This window comes from Raphanus sativus, chromosome 5 (assembly GCF_000801105.2).
Source record: "Raphanus sativus cultivar WK10039 chromosome 5, ASM80110v3, whole genome shotgun sequence".
Taxonomy (NCBI): Eukaryota; Viridiplantae; Streptophyta; class Magnoliopsida; order Brassicales; family Brassicaceae; genus Raphanus; species Raphanus sativus.
Genome location: NC_079515.1, coordinates 23994423 through 24013603, shown reverse-complemented (window position 1 = coordinate 24013603; position 19181 = coordinate 23994423). Strand labels below are relative to the sequence as shown.

General features: G+C 36.0%; 5 protein-coding genes and 1 non-coding gene across 8 annotated transcripts; 3 read left to right on the top strand and 3 right to left on the bottom strand.

Moving 5' to 3' along the window:
• On the top strand, positions 1 to 3157 carry LOC108856536 (probable carbohydrate esterase At4g34215). Its single transcript, XM_018630364.2, has 2 exons — positions 1 to 807; positions 2622 to 3157. Exons 1-2 carry the CDS (start codon positions 202 to 204, stop codon positions 2871 to 2873), a joined length of 858 nt encoding a protein of 285 aa, XP_018485866.1. The 5' UTR covers positions 1 to 201; the 3' UTR covers positions 2874 to 3157.
• On the bottom strand, positions 3002 to 4906 carry LOC108856535 (F-box protein PP2-A15). The gene is made up of 3 exons (XM_018630363.2): positions 4329 to 4906; positions 4130 to 4248; positions 3002 to 3684 (listed from the first exon to the last, which is right to left on the bottom strand). Exons 1-3 carry the CDS (start codon positions 4659 to 4661, stop codon positions 3213 to 3215), a joined length of 924 nt encoding a protein of 307 aa, XP_018485865.2. The 5' UTR covers positions 4662 to 4906; the 3' UTR covers positions 3002 to 3212.
• Positions 4907 to 9494: 4588 nt separating this feature from the next.
• On the bottom strand, positions 9495 to 13222 carry LOC108805101 (pyruvate kinase 1, cytosolic). Its single transcript, XM_018577066.2, has 16 exons — positions 13036 to 13222; positions 12845 to 12941; positions 12666 to 12763; positions 12403 to 12558; positions 12225 to 12302; positions 11973 to 12104; positions 11797 to 11877; positions 11595 to 11666; positions 11417 to 11506; positions 11174 to 11318; positions 10998 to 11086; positions 10802 to 10897; positions 10623 to 10690; positions 10422 to 10521; positions 10153 to 10212; positions 9495 to 9920 (listed from the first exon to the last, which is right to left on the bottom strand). Exons 1-16 carry the CDS (start codon positions 13102 to 13104, stop codon positions 9768 to 9770), a joined length of 1584 nt encoding a protein of 527 aa, XP_018432568.1. The 5' UTR covers positions 13105 to 13222; the 3' UTR covers positions 9495 to 9767.
• Positions 13223 to 13915: 693 nt separating this feature from the next.
• LOC108856360 (peroxiredoxin-2E, chloroplastic) lies at positions 13916 to 14825 on the bottom strand. The gene has a single exon (XM_018630140.2). The coding sequence runs from the start codon at positions 14731 to 14733 to the stop codon at positions 14038 to 14040; it is 696 nt and encodes a 231-aa protein (XP_018485642.1). The 5' UTR covers positions 14734 to 14825; the 3' UTR covers positions 13916 to 14037.
• Positions 14826 to 16372: 1547 nt separating this feature from the next.
• LOC108860539 (CBS domain-containing protein CBSCBSPB3) lies at positions 16373 to 18586 on the top strand. 3 transcript variants are annotated; one of them, XM_018634403.2, is made up of 2 exons: positions 16373 to 16511; positions 16798 to 18584. In XM_018634403.2, exon 2 carries the CDS (start codon positions 16828 to 16830, stop codon positions 18442 to 18444), a length of 1617 nt encoding a protein of 538 aa, XP_018489905.1. In that variant the 5' UTR covers positions 16373 to 16511; positions 16798 to 16827; the 3' UTR covers positions 18445 to 18584. The 3 variants fall into 3 exon arrangements, with proteins under 3 accessions (XP_018489905.1, XP_056866434.1, XP_056866433.1); XM_057010454.1 differs by having other exon boundaries at positions 16380 to 16511; positions 16818 to 18586; XM_057010453.1 differs by having other exon boundaries at positions 16380 to 16511; positions 16812 to 18586.
• A 185-nt stretch (positions 18587 to 18771) lies between these two features.
• Positions 18772 to 18856, top strand: TRNAL-UAA (transfer RNA leucine (anticodon UAA)). The gene has a single exon. It is a non-coding gene; the product is annotated as a tRNA-Leu (tRNA).
• Positions 18857 to 19181: the final 325 nt, after the last annotated feature.

Genomic DNA, 19181 nt, shown 5'->3' with positions numbered 1-19181 from the left:
TCAAGTTGTGCATGAAAAAGTATCGAACAAATGATTCTTCTTTGTGTGTAAAGGGAAAAAGAGTGTATAAGAAGAGTTCTGATTTAACAAGAAGAAAGAGACAAAACAATAAGAAGAATACAACATTATTATTCTCTCTTGCACTTACTTCGACTCTTATTTGGATCTCGATCCAGACCTCCTCCAACTACCAAAAACACAATGAACAATATGATATTCTTCCTCTTCATCATCTTGCTTAGTCTATCTTCTCTACAAATCCAATCACAAACCATCCCAAGAAACATCAGCATTTTCATATTAGCCGGTCAAAGCAACATGGCGGGTCGAGGCGGCGTTTATAACGACACCGCCAAGAACATCACCGTGTGGGACGGCGTTATCCCACGGGAATGTAGATCAAACCCTTCGATCCTCCGTCTCACAGCCAAGCTCGAGTGGGAAGAAGCCGACGAGCCACTCCATGCTGATATAGACGTTAACAAGACTAATGGTGTTGGACCGGGGATGCCATTTGCTAACCGGGTGGTTAACCGTTTTGGTTATGTGGGTTTGGTTCCGTGCTCTATCGGTGGGACTAAACTAAGCCAATGGCAAAAGGGTCAGTTTTTGTACGAGGAGACGGTGAGGAGGGCTAAAGCTGCAATGGTGGCTAGTGGAGGTGGGTCGTACCAGGCGGTTTTGTGGTATCAGGGTGAGTCGGATACGGTGGATATGGTCGATGCTTCGGTTTATAAGAAGAGACTAGTCCAGTTTTTTAGTGATCTACGAAATGATCTACAACATCCAAATCTTCCTATTATTCAGGTACGTTGCACCAAAGTGTTCTTTTTTTAAATAGAGGTAACCTATTTGAATGTAAGATAGCAAGTACATGGCCATGACTTTGAGTCATACATGTTAAGAAAGTAGTGTAAAGAGAAAAGAGAAAGCTTACACTGAGTCTAGTTGTGACTTGTGAGAAAGAAGATAGAAACTCCATGAGCAAGTAAAGAAGCAACCTTATTAGAAAGGATATCAAGTTTGTGATCCTAAACATTTATATTTTTTGCACTTTTATACAATTTAATTATATTTAAATACCAAAGGAGAATTTGCCCCACTTAGACAAGAACATTTGTTTTCATGGTATCTAATGAAATTATCATAAATCTTCATTTGAGAATTCTTTGTCTCAGAGTGACTTAGTTGTTATGATGCTTGATGCATCTTTAAAACTAATACATATATATCAGATGTTAAAAAGTATTATTCAATAATTTTCATTGGAAATGCTCTTATTGCAACATTGCATCGAAGTTATGATTACTAATACAGCAGACTTGTGACTGGTAACACGTACTAAAAGCAGAATAGTTACAAGACTTCACAAAACTTTACAATGTTGTGGAAAGTTGAACTTAATCATTTTTGTCATAACACTTTTTGTATTGGAGAATAATATTGAGAAATCATTGTGATAAAAAAACTTTGGGGGGGGGGGGGTTATTGGTACAAGAATTTCTATAGAATTTGATGATTCTAAAAGTTTAGCAAATTTTAAAAGTTAAGAAGACTGAACAAATAGTTGTGTTTAGTTTGAACCAAGCCGAGCAGATTCTAAAAGAATTTCATTGATTGTCTTTAGTTTTTATAAAGTAAGAAATTAATGGTGGTAAAACAAATGGAAAGAGAATAACAATAATATATGCTATACTAGTGTTGGATTAAAACTTCTTCAACTATTTTGCTTATGAAAATTTGAAGTATTTTGTTCTCGGGAATTTTATAAGAAATCCAAGATTTATGAGTTTTCAAAATTTTCACATACTTTTTTAATTTACAATAGAACACATGTTAATGATATGTACTTTTTTCAATACTTCTTAGTTTCGTAACTTTGGTTAATTACTAAAAAAAATATATGCTCTTTGTGTTGGATTATTTTATGTTCCATCAGCTTTCATATAGTTTTGTAGTTATTTTGTTATGTGTTTGTATATGACTGTTTTTATTTCATAGATTTTGAAAATCTTATTGATATACATGGTATTTCTAAAGTTGAGTCTCATGAATAAAAAAAAGAAAATTTACATCCCTATAACAATAGATTTTAATGGAGTTGCTAAATCAATGATATGTAAACTTTTCCAATAATGAAGGATTTTGAATTGAATTTACAAATCCTTACCCCAATAACAATAGATTTTACTAAGATTTCAGAAATTCTTTTGCCAATAATAATAGAATCTATAAATTTTACAACTCCTCAAGAATTCTTCTACCAATAACCCCTCTTAATTAGTTAGAAAAACAAATGGTGGCTTCGATGTTATTTTTTTTTCACAAATTTGAAATAGGGATTTGATTTATTAAATGCATGCCACTATTCTATTCAGGATTTATTTTTAGTTATCTTCTGGTATTGTTTAGTGAATTTTCATTGTACTAATCCAGGCTGTAGCAATTGTATTGTACCTGTCCAGCTGCAATGTTTTTCAATTTGACTTTTTGCTATTTTCCAAATAATACTGTACATGATTGATACTTTTTTTTTGTCAACACACATGATTGATGCTACTATACATTCTTCTAATATCTTTTTATGTCTCTTTGCTGGTTTGGACAATAAACAACAAAAGGTGGCTCTTGCTACAGGCGCAGGACCATACCTTGACGCTGTAAGAAAAGCACAACTGGAGACAGGTCTTGACAACGTGCATTGTGTTGACGCAAAGGGCCTACCTCTTGAACCGGACGGCTTGCATCTGACTACGTCTTCTCAGGTCCGGCTTGGTCAGATGATGGTTGAGGCTTTCTTGGCCATTCCCAATTCAGCCGAATTACACTCTGGCTTCTCTGTCCTTGTTCTGTTTTGTCTATTCTTTTTATAGTAGTTTTTGGACCTGCATTAACATTTTTTGGATACTTTGTGATATTTAGAGAATACAGATTGAAATTATTCGATCATATCTTTTGCATACCATCTATCACTGGATATTATTAAAAAAGAAAAGCACAAAGACAAAATATGAATAGAATTGGTCATACACAGAATCTTATCATATAACTTTGGTTGGTTAGTCATAGTGATCCAACCTTATAAACATGGGAATGCACAAAGAGAGTTCTCTCGCCTAAACTATGTAACAAAATGAATCTGAAGTAAAAAACAAAACTCGATACAACGCACAACCAGAAAAATGAAATTACCTTCAAAGAATCTTCTTTCTTCAATCTATTTCACAAAAAGATTTCGTTCTGCAATCTTTCAAATCACCAATGGGGCTAATGAAAACTGAATCAACGCAAAGCCCACCTTTCGAGTGGGTGCAGTCAATCTGTTTCATGGACCACTTGATCTCAGTAGATGGTTCTGATCCAGTCACTAGGAACTCCCCAACCTTGTAATCGATCCAGAAACCGCGCTTGTGGTGCCCGTGTGCCTCTTCTCTCTTCACGTCATCCAAGTAATATTCACACGACGCCTCTTGACCATCAGAAGTCGAAAGGGAAAACCTTACCGGCTTCAAATCCCAGCCGTGCGTGTGTTCGTAGTTGCAGACACGTCTCCCAGACCTTTTCGCGAATCCCCCTAGATGGATCCTGAATGATAGAGAGTAGATACCAGGTGGGAGATGGAATGTCACTGTCCCATCAACTTCAAACCACCAAATCTGCTGTAAGTAGGCTACAACATGGAACCTGTTCAATGAAAAAAAAATCTTTTTAAAAAGGATTTTTACATTCTTCTGCCTCACAACCACAAACATAAAAGAAGAAAAAAAACAAACTGATACATTGTTTGTATCGAGCAAAAGTGGAAAACTTTATCATGAGCTAAGGCTAAGCTTAATACGATCTCAATGTCAATTCACATGCTTTCCCACAGAAAATTCAAAACATTTGCTTTGGTGTATCATGAAGATCATGCAAGAACAGTAAATTGTCTTATAATAACTATTCATAAAACCACAAAAGCAGAGTCACAATCAGAAACAGAGCCAAATAATCAAACATCAATCCTCACGCAAAAACTTTTCAAGTTGTATTAGTTGAACAGCTCATGAAACTTCAGGTCCAGTGACAATGTAAAAAGCAATGATCTTTGACATCAAAATCTTCTTAAAGAAGTGAATTAAGATGATACCTAGATTCATCAGTAGGAACCCAATTCCAATATCTCCGGTCTTCAATCCCAGTTATAGCCATCCCTCTCGCCGAAACCGCCATACAAACCCGTCCCGTTACTCTATCAATCCACAGCTCCTAAAAAAAACAATACTTAAATCATATCTTCCAATCAAAACCCTAATCCCCAATTCAAATTTTCAAAAACTCGGAAAGACCTTGTGATCATCGTCAAAGGGGATAGGACGAGAGAGCACGGCGAAGACATCCTTCTTCGAGAGACCGAGATACCTCTCCGGCGGCAGCAAATCGAGGAGAGCCTGGTAATTCGGAGGGAGCTTCTTCTCCCACACGGAATCCGACGACGCCGCGCCGCGAAACGAGCGGCTGAGACCGGCGAGGTTGCAAATCTCCGGCGGAGTCAGGTGCATGAACACGGCGGCGATGCAGCTTTCTGGAATATCGCCGAGGTTAGGTCCCGTGGATGATGATGAATAATCATCATTCGTCGTCGTACCGTCGTCGTTGAGATTCGACAAGGAGGAGCCCATAACCTCTCCTAATAGTTGACCTAACTAACAAACACAATCGCAATAACAAACAAACACAGCTTCGTAATATATATATATATCAAATGTAAACGCAATCTCTCATATACGCGTTTTTATTCGATGACGATTATATATTTTGATGTTTTCTCTCTCACTGTGGTGAATTTTCTCTCGGGGAAAAATCTTTGGAACAGAGGCGAGGACCGAGGAAAGTGAGGGAAAGATGTTTAAGACTAGTTGAATCAAAAGGACTGATTAAATAAATAAATAAAGAGCGGAGAAGGGAAAGCTAAAAGATCGACGAAAATGTATTGTCGCCACGTGGCGGCGCCGAACAAATTTGTGGAAAGTCCGTTTGATTTGGTGTAAAGCAAAGCTAGACTGTTAAATTATTGTTAGACATTGTCAGTCTTTTCTTTTCTTCTTTTTGTTTGAACAACATTATTATGTCAGTCCAACATAAATATTCTTCCAAAGCCATCTAATATATGTTTGATTTTTGAAAATATAAAAATCCGTTTTTGAAAGTTCCCTCCGTAAGTAGTTTTAGGATTTTTTTTTAATTTTATAATGTAGATAATTTTCGTAATTTTTACATATATAAGATATAATGTGGCCAAGCAATGTGAACGAGTTTACAATGGAGAATTCTAAATACAAGATTTACCAGATTTAACCTCACATCTTTTACGCCTTCTTATAAAGCTTTGGTTATGCCATTAGTGACCAGTATAGATTGTTTTGTTCTAATATACTCAATAATTATTATATTTGAACACAACTTTCTTTTTAAGTTCACAAAATTATAAATGATTAATATATAATTTTCAATAGTTAAATAATATTTGTATAATGACTTAGCATTAGAAGTTAGAACCATTTTAAGTCCCATAAATTTTAGATCCAATTTTGCACTTGCCAGCTTCTTTAATTTGATCAGCTATTAGTCAATTAGTTGACTTTGAATTTATAGGCAAGAACATCACTACCAACTTGTACATTTCAAAGCCCTTTGAGCAATCTTTTGCGACAGAATTTACTCGCATGTAATATAGTGGTTAGCAAATTTGTACTAATAGGCTCGGCGCCAGTTAACCTAAGCATAATTTCTTAAGACTTTCAAACTTTTGATAATAATCTATTCTATTAATTCTGCATTTTGTCCTATTAATAAAAATTGTATCTACTTTTTAAATTTTATAACTACATCTAAAATATAAAGTAAATATAACCGCACTAGAATATTATTTAACCGTACGTAACTTACTAACTTCCTTATTTTCATCAAGAGCATACAATATATGTGGGATCCATGTTCTATCACTTACTTTCTTTTACAGTTTTTTATTTTTTTAACAGTTTTTTTATAATTAGAAAACACAATCGTGATAAGTGATTACTAGATTTTGACCCGCGCTTTCAAAGCGCGGATTTATGTTTGGTGAAAATTTTATATAATCACATTTATATAATCCGTGTTGTATATGTATTTATATAATCCGTCTCATATATGTATTTTATATCCAGATTTATGTTCGGTAAAACTATATTATACATGTATTCCTAGGTTTTTAATTTTGAATTAGATATTTTAAATATAAATCAATATAACAGTTTTATAGTTTTGATCGGTGTTTTGAAATTCGATTGAGACCTGTGGTTGAACGGATTACCGGGGTATCAAAGATAAATTCAGTTCGGGTTTGAAAAAAAAAACAAAATTTAAAAATCCAATAAAACTACTAAAATCGAAATCCAGTTACTTGTTGAACCACTGGTTGAACCAATAAACAATTTTTATTTTTTATAAATAATTTTTGTTAGATAGTTGGGATTATATTTAGGAAAAAGCGGTTTAAAACCAAACCATTAAATAGTTTGAGAAAAAACGATGCAGTTTCAAACATGTCCGGTTGGAAAATATTAAAATGATGCAGTATCAAACACGGAATAATCACATACCAAAATTGAATTAGGAAACCGGTGGTTATGACAAACCAAAAACAATTAAAAAGAAATCAATGTAAAATGTCCAAAATATCATTAATGAATACAAAAGAAAGCCTCTTTAATAGGGGTAAACATAGTAAAAATCCAAATGTGCTTGTACTTTAATAGTAAACATTTTTTATTTTTTATAAATAATTTTTGTTAGATAGTTGGGATTATATTTAGGAAAAAGCGGTTTAAAACCAAACCATTAAATAGTTTGAGAAAAAACGATGTAGTTTCAAACATGTCCGGTTGGAAAAATATTAAAATGATGCAGTATCAAACACGGAATAATCACATACCAAAATTGAATTAGGAAACCGGTGGTTAATGACAAACCAAAAACAATTAAAAAAAAACCAATGTAAAATGTCCAAAATGTCATTAATGAATACAAAAGAAAGTCTCTTTAATAGGGATAAACAGAGTAAAAATCCAAATGTGCTTGTACTTTAATAGTATAGATTTCTCATACAAAGCTAACAAATCTTTCATCTTTTTTTTTTATCAACAAACGTTTCATCTAAATTTTTCAGGAAACTTGGGTCAAAGCTAACAAGTAGATTATAACAAATCGTCATAAGTTATAGTTGTTGTTGAAGACACTTGGATGATAATCTTAGAGAAAATTGCAGGAAACTTAAAAAGATGTCTTTAGGAAGAAGAAGATTTAATAACGATTATGCCATTAATGAAAAAAACAAAAATAAAAACTAAAAGATCTTTTCCGGATCACGAGACCAATTAGTTTAATAGGTTAACAGGTCTAAATAGATTTATATTATTATCATAGGTCAAAATTTTTAAATTTATATTTATGCTATTAAAATTCATAGATTTATGTTCACGTAACTAACTAAACGAATATACATAACAAATAGTTGTACAAGATCTATAAGTTATATGCAATTTGTACAAATCCAAACTTTTTTCTTTTTACAAACTCAAATTTAATAAATGGATATACGTATAAAGCTTATATATTATATGTAGTTTCTTCGAACCCAAACTAAATATACATATTTTCAAACAGAACGTTCAACCACATTCTTATTTAGGAATGAGAATACATGTGATGTTTCAAAATATAAATACTGATGTTACATTTTCATAAATAATATTCCATCATGAGAAAATAACGGGAACGTGGACAATGATAAATCCTTTTGATTGGCATTGAAATTACATATTTAAATTATTGTATTGTTTTGACCAAAACGAAAAAAAGAAACTAAAATTATGATCCGACCTCAACTTTCAAACCATATATCTTATTTAAGTTTCAAATATTATTTTATTCAAATCAAAATATATAACTGTATATGAATTTTGATAATAGATAAAAGGTTTATTATAAATATATTTTGATATATCTTTACAATTATTATATTAAAGAGTTATTGTTTAAAAAAATACAACTCGCAGATAACCGCAAAATTAAGCGGAGCGGGTACAAAATTATTTGTTTGCGGTTTATACGGGTCAGATTTTTTGATCAGAACAAAACTGAAACCTGCGGATTAGCGGGTCAGCGGGCCGGGTTCGATCCGCAACCCATCCTTAACCGAACGTATACCGGATCAATTTTTAAATTTCCGTTATTTAATAATATATATTTTGATTTATACACAAATATGATTACAAAGAAACATACGAATATAATCACAAAAAGACACATATATAAAAACTAAATTTAAAACAAAAAATATACCCGCCCTTTTTAAGAGCGGATCAGAATCTAGTCTACTAGTAAATGTACAGTAAAGATTACTGGATCACCTCTGTTTATCAAAGCAGATGAAGTTTCGTAAGCGGTTTCTTGAGAACTATTCTCTTTAGTAGTTTAGACATAAGGATTAAGGGTAGTTTCAATTAATTAATGTCTTGAGGTAGGGTCCTTTTTTAGTTTTGTGATATCTATTTACTCCACGTGGTTAATATTGGGATGTAGAGTTGGAGACTGAGACCGTTTGATTTGATAAGAATTTACAACGAGTTGTTGTAAAGTTTGGAAGCATCGTTATCATTCCGACACGATCATCTGATAGGAGAGTTCGAGAATAAAAAGAATCAAAGAAAATTCAATGAAAAAGTGTGAATCGTAACTCATGATGGAGCGTGAATGACTATGTTTTTCTAGACAAGGAAGAAAAAATCCCGACTAAATGTCCAGGCTACCACAAAATGGTGGTCCCCCGGTGTTTAGCATGCAAAGCCAACTATTAGTTGAAAGTGACTATACACATTAATTAAGAAGAACTAAAAAATAATCGATGCAAAACAATTGGACTGTTTGGGTGATGTAAGACGATTAATATATAGTACTTGTTTGGAAGTTTATATGTATGGCAAATGGCAATGCCGCAATGGCATGGTACCATACGGGGTACCATACGTGTTGTTTGATCTTGTTTCCCGTTTAAATAAGAAGGGTTTTGAAACACAAAGTACTTTTTTTTCTTATTCTGAATAAATTTTTACATTCTATTCAAAAAAGAAGGGTTTTGAAACACAAAATACTTCTTTTTCGTTCTGAATATTTTTTTACATTTCTATTCAAAAAAAGAAGGGTTTGAAAACCGTAATATTTAAATGATCAAGAATAAATTACAACTTAAACCGTAATATTTGGTTGTGTAAGCTTATGAATCGAAGATCTTGATTACCATGGTAAATAAAATAAAAAACCTTGGTATTATTATTAGTTTTTGCTTAATCGGAAAATCGTAGACCGAAAGTTTGTTTATAAAATCTGTGAAAAGATTTAAGTATTCCTGCATCTAAAAACATTATTTTTTGTCACGAAACATTTTATTATAATCAAAAACCAATAATTCAATCTTTTGGACTCAGACGAGACTCTAGGTCTTCGATTCTTTAACGTGAATATTTTAGTAACATACAAAAACATAGGGATGTTACAAGCTTATTGAATAGATTGCTAGACATTGTGTACTTTTTTTGACCGTTGCTTAAATCTGAAGGCAACTAAATGTATAGCCAAGAAAAATCGGGAATCATCAGAGACATCAAATCTCCTGAATACTCACAGCAGAGAACTGGATCGAAGCAAAAACAGATTAATAGCAAACTGTTTTCCTCCCTTTTTTTTTATCAATCTTCTAGCTCGATGATCTTCACCACAGATGCATCACCAACTTTCTGACACACCACTACTCTGTCATGCGATTTGATCACTCCTGCTTGCTTCCCGTGGTCCAACGCAACTTTCAGGACCGACTCGTTCGTCGCACTTGTTGATTCCGCCTGCAACAATAAACATCACAATTTTTTTACATATGTTGGACTCTGAACACAAAAAAAAGTTCCAACTAAAACTCTTAAAAGACTTGTTTGAGTGAAACCGCCATTTTGGTTCAATTAGAACATCAAACTCTCAAGATTTACATAAGCCCTGTTCTTAAAGAGTGTACCACATTTGAGACTTGTTTGTTTATCCAGTAGAAGAAGATAATATGAAAAAGAGAACAAGACTTACAGGGTGACGAGGGTCAGCGAGCATGGGGAAGAGGCCTCTGACAATAAGTGACTGCCTAGCCTGACAAAGAGAGGGAGACAGAGAGAGAGAGTCCCACAGGGTTAATAACCTTAAAACCATCACATGCATTTACATATATGTGACTATAGTATAAAAAGAAAAACTTCCTAGAAGTCTGATATTACACATTAGGTGAGTCTCTTTTCTGATACATATATGTGACATGGATGTGGTTTCCAGAGTTTAGAGAGATGAGGAGGGACACATACCTCAAAGGCTCCACTAAAGCTCCATTTCAGCTGATTTGTCTTAACTCGGGGAATGACTACAGAAATAACCGGCATTGTTGGCCTGTATTTGGCAATCAACCTGCCCGGAAAATCAAACGAAATAACGATTCATTAGACAACTATAAATAAGAACAAACAGAAACAAAAAAAAAAGTTTTTAAGTAAAAGAATGCTATGAACCTGGCTGCTCTTCCAGAAGAGGTAAAGCATATAATGACTGATGCCTTAACCTTGATTGCTGCCCTTACCTGATCAAATGTAAAATTAAGCTAAAGATTATAAACTGTGATGAGGTCTTAAAACCAAAACTTTCTTATGTTTCTGCAACACATCCCCAACATAGAAGACAAGAAACTTACAGCTGAAGAAGCAATAGATTCAAGGTGACTCATCGGCTCTCCAACATACTTGACAGTCTTCTTGAAGTACAAATCTTGATTGAAAACCTTCTCTGCCTAAGAGAAGTTTTAAAAAAAAAAAGATGTGTAAAAGCAAAACCGATGAAGACACAGCAGGCAACGAAATGACACTAAAGAAACATGTCATAAAGCTTACCTCAGCACAGATCCTTCCGACAGTTGATATGGTCTCGACAGGGTACAGACCGCGAAGGGTCTCAGCACCGAGAAGAATTGCATCACTTCCTGCAGGAAGAGTAAATAGAAATTAAAAAAAAAAAAACTATTACCTTCTGCTAAAACGTTAGAAGCATATTGAAAGATAAAACATACCATCTAAAACAGCATTAGCAACATCCGTTGCCTCAGCACGAGTTGGTCGTAAGTTATCAGTCATACTATCAACAACACGGGTAAGAACGGCTGGCTTTCCAGCCATGTTGCACTTGTAAAGAGCCGCCTTTTGAAACAAAAACACCTGCACAAGCAAGACGAACCCACCAATGTAAATTACAAAAAAAAGAGTTTCGGGAAAAGAAAGAAAAAACAATTTGAATGAACAAACCAACAACATACCTTCTCCGGGGGTAGATCAATACCTAAGTTCCCACGAGAAAGAATAATTCCATCAGCTTCTTGTAGAATCTCATCAAAGTGGGTTAGTCCCTAAAATTAAATAAATCATCATTAGCCTTCTCTTTAGGAAAAGTTACAGAGACATATATGATAAAGGAAAAAAAAAGTCAATAGTTACCTCTACATTCTCAATCTTGGCAAATATTTGTGTCTGAGAGAGGTCACCCAACTTTTTAAGCATTTCTCGGGTCTGTGTTTATGAAACAATAAGTGGTTATTGTTCAAAGAAGTACATAAGAGAAGCTCATACTTTAATAGTGCATACACAAAGAAGTAATACACAGCCAGTGACGATCGAGTAGAGTAAAAAGAACACAGACCTGGCGAACATCCTCTGCATGTCGACAATAGGACAATGAGAGAAAATCGATTTTGTTTTGAACTCCCCATGTGCTTATAACCTTAAGATGACAACCAAATAAAAAAAAAATATTTAACTAAAAGCCAACAATCTGTAGGGGAAAAAAGGAACAAAAGCAATCACAGTAACAATGACCTCTTTATCTTTCTCCGAAAGAGTAGGCATATCGATGTGAACTTGAGAGGCGTGCAACGTGAACATAGAACCAGCGAGGGTAGCAGCATTCCTCGAAAGGCAGATGACGTCATCTCCTTTAACTTCATCAACCTGAAGGTTCCGTTTGGTAGGTTAGTCTCTCTCACAACACATAATAATTTTTTTGAAATATCTAAACTTCACAGAGAAGCCACTAAAGATCCCATTTGTAAGCTTTGTTATTATTATTACCTCGAGCCAAACTGAAGTTGTTTCACTACCAGTGAACAGGTACTGCCCGACAAAGATAGTGTCTCCTTTCTTCACCGCCTGAAAACCAACAAAAACCCAACTCTAATCACAACACAGCCACACAAGTGAAAAACACTAACACCAATGATAACATCATCTCGTTTCATAGAGAAGGAACCTTGGCAAGGCCAGTGAAGTTAATGGGAAGGACTTCAGAAGAGGCTTCTTGGTCTTGATTGGGAGTCAAAGTAACAAGACCATCAGCTTTAAGAGTAATAGCTTTCTCAGACTTGTTGATAACTTGAAGCTCAGGTCCCACCGTATCAAGCATAACCTAAGTAACCCAAAAAAAAAAAGAAAAAGAAAACACACCTCTCAACTAAAGCATATTGCAAAGATCAAAATCAAATGATTCACTTCACCAAAAGATAGAGAACATACAGCACAAAGCTTCTTAGTGCTCTTAACAGCGATTTTGAGATTATCAAGCGTCTCTTGATGATACTCAGCGTCTCCCGAAGAGAAATCAAATCGAGCCACTGCAGATTGCAAAAGTGTTATTGAGAAATATCAAGAACACGAATCGTGTTGGTCAAAAACTGTGTCGGTTGTATGATTACCAGACATGCCAGATTTGAGACAGCCGGAGAGTGTCTCAACGGATCTGGATTTAGGACCGAGAGTTCCGACGATCTTAGTTAATGCCGGAAAGAAACTCTGCGTAAGAAAAAAATACATCAAAAGAGAGATCAGAGATACTCTTTACAAATGAAATAAAAATAAGAACAAATATGAGTGAATGGTTGTTTACAGATTTGGATGGCTCGAGGATAGAAGCCATCCTGATCGGCTCCTCGAGAAGGAGATGGCTCGAATGCATCTTTGGTATTGGGTAGTGAAGAGATCTCAGATGATCGACGACGGCGAGCGGGGAGAGAAGAGAAGAAAGGTGTGTGAGGTTTGGTTTGGTTTGATTTACTTTATGTGATATGTGATTGAGATCGACTGTCGAATCTTCCGTTATTAAAAGAAAAGAAAAAGAAACAAAGTCGTAGTTCGCTCCTTTTTTTTCTTTTCTTTTAAATCCAAATGTTTTCAATTTAATGTAGATTTTACCCGCACATTTTATTTAACGACTGTTAACCCCTACCATGTGATCGTTTCGTCTTTTGTACTGAAACTTTGGTTGCAAAGAAACACAAACTCTTTCTCTCTCACTCTCAAATATCCGAGAATGTTGCTATGCTCTCCCATAATGATAACTGAGAATTTCGATACAGAACGTGATGGATCTGATTAAAAGAAAGGGAAATTAATATGGGATATGCATAGCTGATTTCTACGGGAAGCAACTAGACCAAGTATGTATCAACCTAACGTCATTGCCCAAAGTCAAAAGACTTTTGGGTATCTCCAGTGTCCACAGACCAAAATATTGAAAGAGTTGAAATCAGGTCTATTTTCTCTGTGGGTGTACCGTGTATTACATTAAACAAAGCTAAACTGTTCATGTTCAGAGAACGTCAGCACAACGTTTTGGTGCATACAGAGACATAGTGGGACTCTTGGTATCTGACTAAAATGGCACTTATCAATCAAATTAAAAAAAATGCCAAAAAGAGTAACCCAAAGTAGTCAACAATTCGAAACAAACAACAAGGCAAAAAAAAACACTTCCGACCGTGTTGACAAACAAAAACGATTCCCTATGTTTTATTCCGTTACAGATCCGATGATGGATGGATACATAGAATCTGAAAAGCTTCAGGAAAATTCAAAAAAAAAACACACAAAGAGAAAACAGGATCGGGAATCAAAGAGCTTTAAGCATATCCTCAGCACTAGAGTTGGTGAAAGCGCCTCCTTCCTCGAGATTCAGCACCTTCACAACCCCATCCTCCGCCAGAATCGCGTACCTCCTCGACCTAACCCCGAGCCCCACAGGCTTATCCCTCAAATCCAGCTCCACGCCGAGCTTCCCCGTGAACTCTCCGTTCCCGTCCGACAACAGCATCACCTCATCATTAATCCCGAGATCCTTCCTCCACGCCTCCATCACGAACGCGTCGTTCACCGAGACGCACGCGATGACGTCGACGCCTTTGGATCTGAGCTCTCCGGCCTTGGAGACGAATCCGGGGACGTGTTTCTGCGAGCAGGTCGGGGTGAAGGCGCCCGGGACGGCGAAGAGGATGGTCTTTTTGCCGGCGGTTAGGGAGGAGACGGTGACCGTTTTGACGTCGCCGGTGGCGGGGTCGAGGTAGGAGAGGGTGGAGTCTGGGAGTTTGTCTCCGACGGATATGGAGGCGGAGATGGTTGTTGTTGAGGAGGAGGATCTGGCGGCGGCGATGGAGGTGCGGCGGGTGTGGAGTTTGAGGGAGAGGTTTGGAGCGAGAGAGCGGGTGAAGGAGATTGGCGCGGCGAAGGATGGGGTTGGGGAGAGTAACGGTTTGGCGACGGAGATGGCGGAGGAAGAGAGGAGTCTGGAGACGGAAAAGGAAGTCGCCATGTGTTTGTGTGTGTGATAGATAAGTGTGTTTAGTGGTTCAAATGTAATGTTGTGTGTGTGTGTTTGGTCTGTGGGTGTCGTCTCAGGATTGTGACTTTTCGGGATGAGGAGTAGACAAGGATTGAACCTAGAAGGCTCCGTCGTTATTGGGCCTACTGTACTTAAATGGGCTTAGTGTTAACAGAGAATATGTGCTTATTAGGATGTTTTTGCTTTAAAATTAAGATCGCTGATTTTTTATTTTTCTTTTGGTCAAAGATCGCTGGTTTTTTGGTTTATGATTATAGATGTTGTTGCAGTAGAATTTAAGTTATAAGTTAAAAGAAAATAATTTATTCATAATTTCTTTAAACCAATATAAGTGTTGTAGTTGTTTTTAATTCTACGATCAAAATGAAAAAAAAGTCTATAGATTTTGTGGGCAATTAAATAGTTCTTTTTAATTTTTGTCATCAAAAGAACCTATAAAAAAATTTATATGATCAAAATAAATTTTATTAAAGATACAAATATATTTTACCTCTTGCTTTATAGATATATAAATTACACAAATAATCGAAATAAAAATAAAATAGTATTTTTTATAGTTTCAAATTATATGTTTTCAAATTTATTTATTTTTCTTATTTTTTTACTTTTTCAAATCTGTTTTTCATATTTTTATTAAACTCGAAAATGCATTTTTTGAAACTATTTTTTCAAATTAGTATTTATATATGTTGTAAAATTATAGTCCTATCCCCAAAACCAACTTCACCTTTTACTATAAATCCTAAATCTAAAATTAATAATTCTAAGAATATAAATGTGTATTTGTTTTTTAATGAAATATTTTCGATCATTTTTGTAGTTTTTAGTTAAAAAAACTTTTAAAAAATTATCTTTGAGAATTTCTCTTTTTTCTTTTCAATATCATATATGGTATTTAATTATTTAGATCGGATCAGATTCATTTTTAATTCTGTTAATTTTCCCATCCCTAAATTCGCTTTTATAATTAGAGAACAATTGCAATTCAGTCCTTCTACTCTGAATTTCACAAAAAAAATCCCTAAACTAATTATTGTGTTGATCATGAATTAGGTTATGATATATAATTTTTAACTAATATTTGATAAATTAATAAACACAAAATTTAATACTAAAATAATTTTTATATATAAAATATTCTATCATTTGTTTTTCTTAGTACCTATATTTATTTTTATCATTGCAATATGCTTTATTATTATTCTATTAAAACATTTATATTTAATGATACATATATTTGATATGTAAAATAATATTTTTCAATATATAAATTGAACCGTATATTATAAAACTGATTTTCTGTCAACATAAAACTGATTATTTTATTTATAATATATAATTTTAAAATATTTAAATTAATTGATAGAGTTTTTACGGTAATTATATCAAGTGACATGGGGTCAAATGGCTAGAAGCAACCTATAACATGCTTGCACAAGCCACACGTAGAATAATTTTTGTCAATTAATGTTTTTGTATTATTATTTGACCATTTTCCGGCTAATCCATGCCACATGCAAAACTTAATTTCACTGAATTTTTTCTCTTCTTTTTACGGAAATACATCCTTAGAGTTGATCTTGATTTCTTAATTATCTGATTTAATATAGTTTGACTAAATTAAATAAGAAGGAGAAGAAGACCACCTCCTCACATACGCCGGGGAACATGATAAAAATGGCTTAAGACCATTGCTGAAAGCCGTGGAACAACAAACCATAGAGACGACGACAAGTTCTCCAGCAAAGGTAAACCCTAACCTTAATCGATTTCTTGTATCTCAAGTTTTCATTCTTTTTTCATCATCATTTCAACATAAATCCCAGATTCTTCTCTTTCGACCCTAACCCTAATCGAATTCTTGGGTGTCAAGTTTTATCATTTTTTCATCATCATCATCATCATCATCATCATTTTACATAAATCCTCTTTGGACCTGATTCCATTGCTTATATATGCATGTTCATCGGATTGATCATATTCATTGTATCGGATTGTTTATTCAGATTTCTGCATTTGATTTGATATTTTCAGATTCTTCTTGCAAGCCTTAGATCGATCGGTATGAGCACTCAAGCGACGGCGACTTCTTCAACATCAGGGAGGATGAGGAGAGGACACCCACCACCACCACCACCTTCCAAGAAACCAGACCAATCAGAGCACGGAAGCTTCGTCAACAACGTACCAAACTCACCTCCTCAACCTCCCTCCAACCTCGAGAGAACAGTCAAGAACCTTCGCTTATCAAAAGCCATCACCGTCCCCGAAGGAACCACCGTCTACGACGCGTGCCGGAGAATGGCATCTCGTCGCGTCGGCGCCATTCTCCTGACCAACTCAAACTCCCTCCTCTGCGGTATCTGCACCGACAAAGACATCGCTACGAGAGTCATCGCCCAAGGGTTGAAACCAGACCAGACTCCCGTCTCTAGAGTCATGTCAAAGAACCCTGACTTCGTCACCTCTGACTGCTTAGCCTTGGAAGCTCTTCAGAAGATGGTTCAAGGCGGGTTCAGACACTTGCCCGTCGTGGAGAACTGCGAACTCATCGGTCTGCTAGACATCACGAAGTGTCTCTACGATGCTATCTCGAGGATGGAGAAAGCCGCGGAGCAAGGCAGCGCTTTAGCCGCTGCTACGGCTGGTGCTGGTGCTGGTGGGTACGGTTTCATCGAGACGGTTAGGGAAGGGATGTTTAAGCCTTCCTTGTCGACTATCATCACCGATAGCTCCAAAGTCGTGCTCGTCTTACCGTCTGACTCTGTCTACGTGGCCGCGAAGAGGATGCGTGATCTGCGCGTTAACTCTGTGATCATCTCCACGGGGAGCAAGATCCAGGGGATACTGACTTCGAAGGATATTCTAATGAGAGTCGTAGCGCAGAACTTGTCTCCTGAAGCGATTCTTGTGGAGAAAGTTATGACGCCGAGTCCTGAATGCGTGTCGTTGGAGACGACGATTCTCGACGCGCTGCACACGATGCACGACGGGAAGTTCTTGCATCTTCCCGTGTTGGACAGAGACGGTTCGGTTTCGGCTTGCGTCGACGTGTTGCAGATCACTCACGCGGCTATCTCGATGGTCGAGAACAGCTCCGGAGCTGTGAACGTGATGCAGAAGTTTTGGGACTCGGCTCTTGCGTTAGACCCGGTTGTTGATCATGATGATTCGGACGCTCGTAGCGAAACGTCGGGGATGATTGGGTCGTCGACGAAGCTCGCTTCTTACCATTCTCTGGAGCTAGGAGGGAACTCGTTTTGTTTCAAAGTCGGAGATCTCAAGGGACGTGTGCATCGGTTTAGTTGCGGTGGTGAAAGCCTTGAGGAGCTGATGGGTGTTGTGATGCAAAGAATAGGTGTTGATGATGTGGCGGAGCAGCGGCCTCAGATTGTGTACGAGGATGATGAAGGCGATAAGGTGTTGATTACGTCGGATAGTGATTTGGTTGGTGCGGTTGCTCTTGCTAGGTCTACAGGACTGAAGGTGTTGAGGCTGCATCTGGACTTCACCGAGACAACAACAACAACGAGGTGCTTGAGGTCGGAAACGGGTCAACTCAGTTCTCTGGATGGAAAGGGAGGCGGGTGGGTTACGTGGCGTGGTGGTGTGGTGGTTACAGGAGCTGTTGTGATAACGAGCGTAGCTGTAGTTGTTTACTTGAAACGCTCGAAGACATGATTCTATGATGAAGCAATAACTCTTTTTCTTTATTGTGCAAGTTTTTATACATACAAAACTGTCTTTGATGTCAGTTTGGGTTTACATGTTTTGCTGATGCAAAATAAAAACCTATATATTCATGTAAAACATCTTAAACCGAGAAATAAAACCAGAGAATGTTGTTGTACTGCAATTGCTGTGTTATAGTGTTGTTACTTACACAGGAACTGTTGTGAACCAACAAAGAAACCACAATGCAGAGAAGGTTGTTACTGTTGTTATGATTTTGAATCAAGACAAATAGATGAGGTTTTATATGAGAACTTTAGATTAAATTACAGAAGTGCAGGTTTGCCCGAGAGGTTAAGGTGGAAGACTTAAGTTCTTCTGCACATAAGTGCGCGTGGGTTCTCGAACCCCACAGCCTGCATTTTTATTTTGTATTTTAGACTCTGTCATGTAAGAAAGAGTGAGAGACACGGACTTGACATGGGATTCAGTTTTGTTGTGTCTGTTGACACAGTCTCCACAAATATGTTATTGAATAAGATAACAAAATGCCAAAATACCATTGATATACTTTTTGATTCAATGCTAAGTAACTCAGGCCTTGATTGTTTATACAGTTTTTGGTTTTTAGTTCTTGTTGTGTAAGTTGATTTCATATTCAAGTTTCAACAAAACCAAGAAAGAAAGAACAATCTCCACAAAGATTTTTACTATAAATAAGAGAACAAACACATAATGCCAAAGTA

What these genes read in the sequence shown, in the direction of transcription:
- LOC108856535 (XM_018630363.2), bottom strand. Translation starts at nt 4,661, where the DNA reads ATGGGCTCCTCCTTGTCGAATCTCAACGACGACGGTACGACGACGAAT. An exon ending in CCTTTGACGATGATCACAAG is followed by an intron (nt 4,249 to 4,328) that starts GTCTTTCCGAGT and finishes TGTTTTTTTTAG; the next exon opens with GAGCTGTGGATTGATAGAGT. An exon ending in GTTCCTACTGATGAATCTAG is followed by an intron (nt 3,685 to 4,129) that starts GTATCATCTTAA and finishes TTCATTGAACAG; the next exon opens with GTTCCATGTTGTAGCCTACT.
- LOC108856360 (XM_018630140.2), bottom strand. Translation starts at nt 14,733, where the DNA reads ATGGCGACTTCCTTTTCCGTCTCCAGACTCCTCTCTTCCTCCGCCATC.
- LOC108805101 (XM_018577066.2), bottom strand. Translation starts at nt 13,104, where the DNA reads ATGCATTCGAGCCATCTCCTTCTCGAGGAGCCGATCAGGATGGCTTCT. An exon ending in TTTCGGAGAAAGATAAAGAG is followed by an intron (nt 11,878 to 11,972) that starts GTCATTGTTACT and finishes TGTCATCTTAAG; the next exon opens with GTTATAAGCACATGGGGAGT. An exon ending in AATCTATTGCTTCTTCAGCT is followed by an intron (nt 10,691 to 10,801) that starts GTAAGTTTCTTG and finishes ACATTTGATCAG; the next exon opens with GTAAGGGCAGCAATCAAGGT.
- LOC108856536 (XM_018630364.2), top strand. Translation starts at nt 202, where the DNA reads ATGAACAATATGATATTCTTCCTCTTCATCATCTTGCTTAGTCTATCT. An exon ending in CAAATCTTCCTATTATTCAG is followed by an intron (nt 808 to 2,621) that starts GTACGTTGCACC and finishes AAACAACAAAAG; the next exon opens with GTGGCTCTTGCTACAGGCGC.
- LOC108860539 (XM_057010454.1), top strand. Translation starts at nt 16,828, where the DNA reads ATGAGCACTCAAGCGACGGCGACTTCTTCAACATCAGGGAGGATGAGG.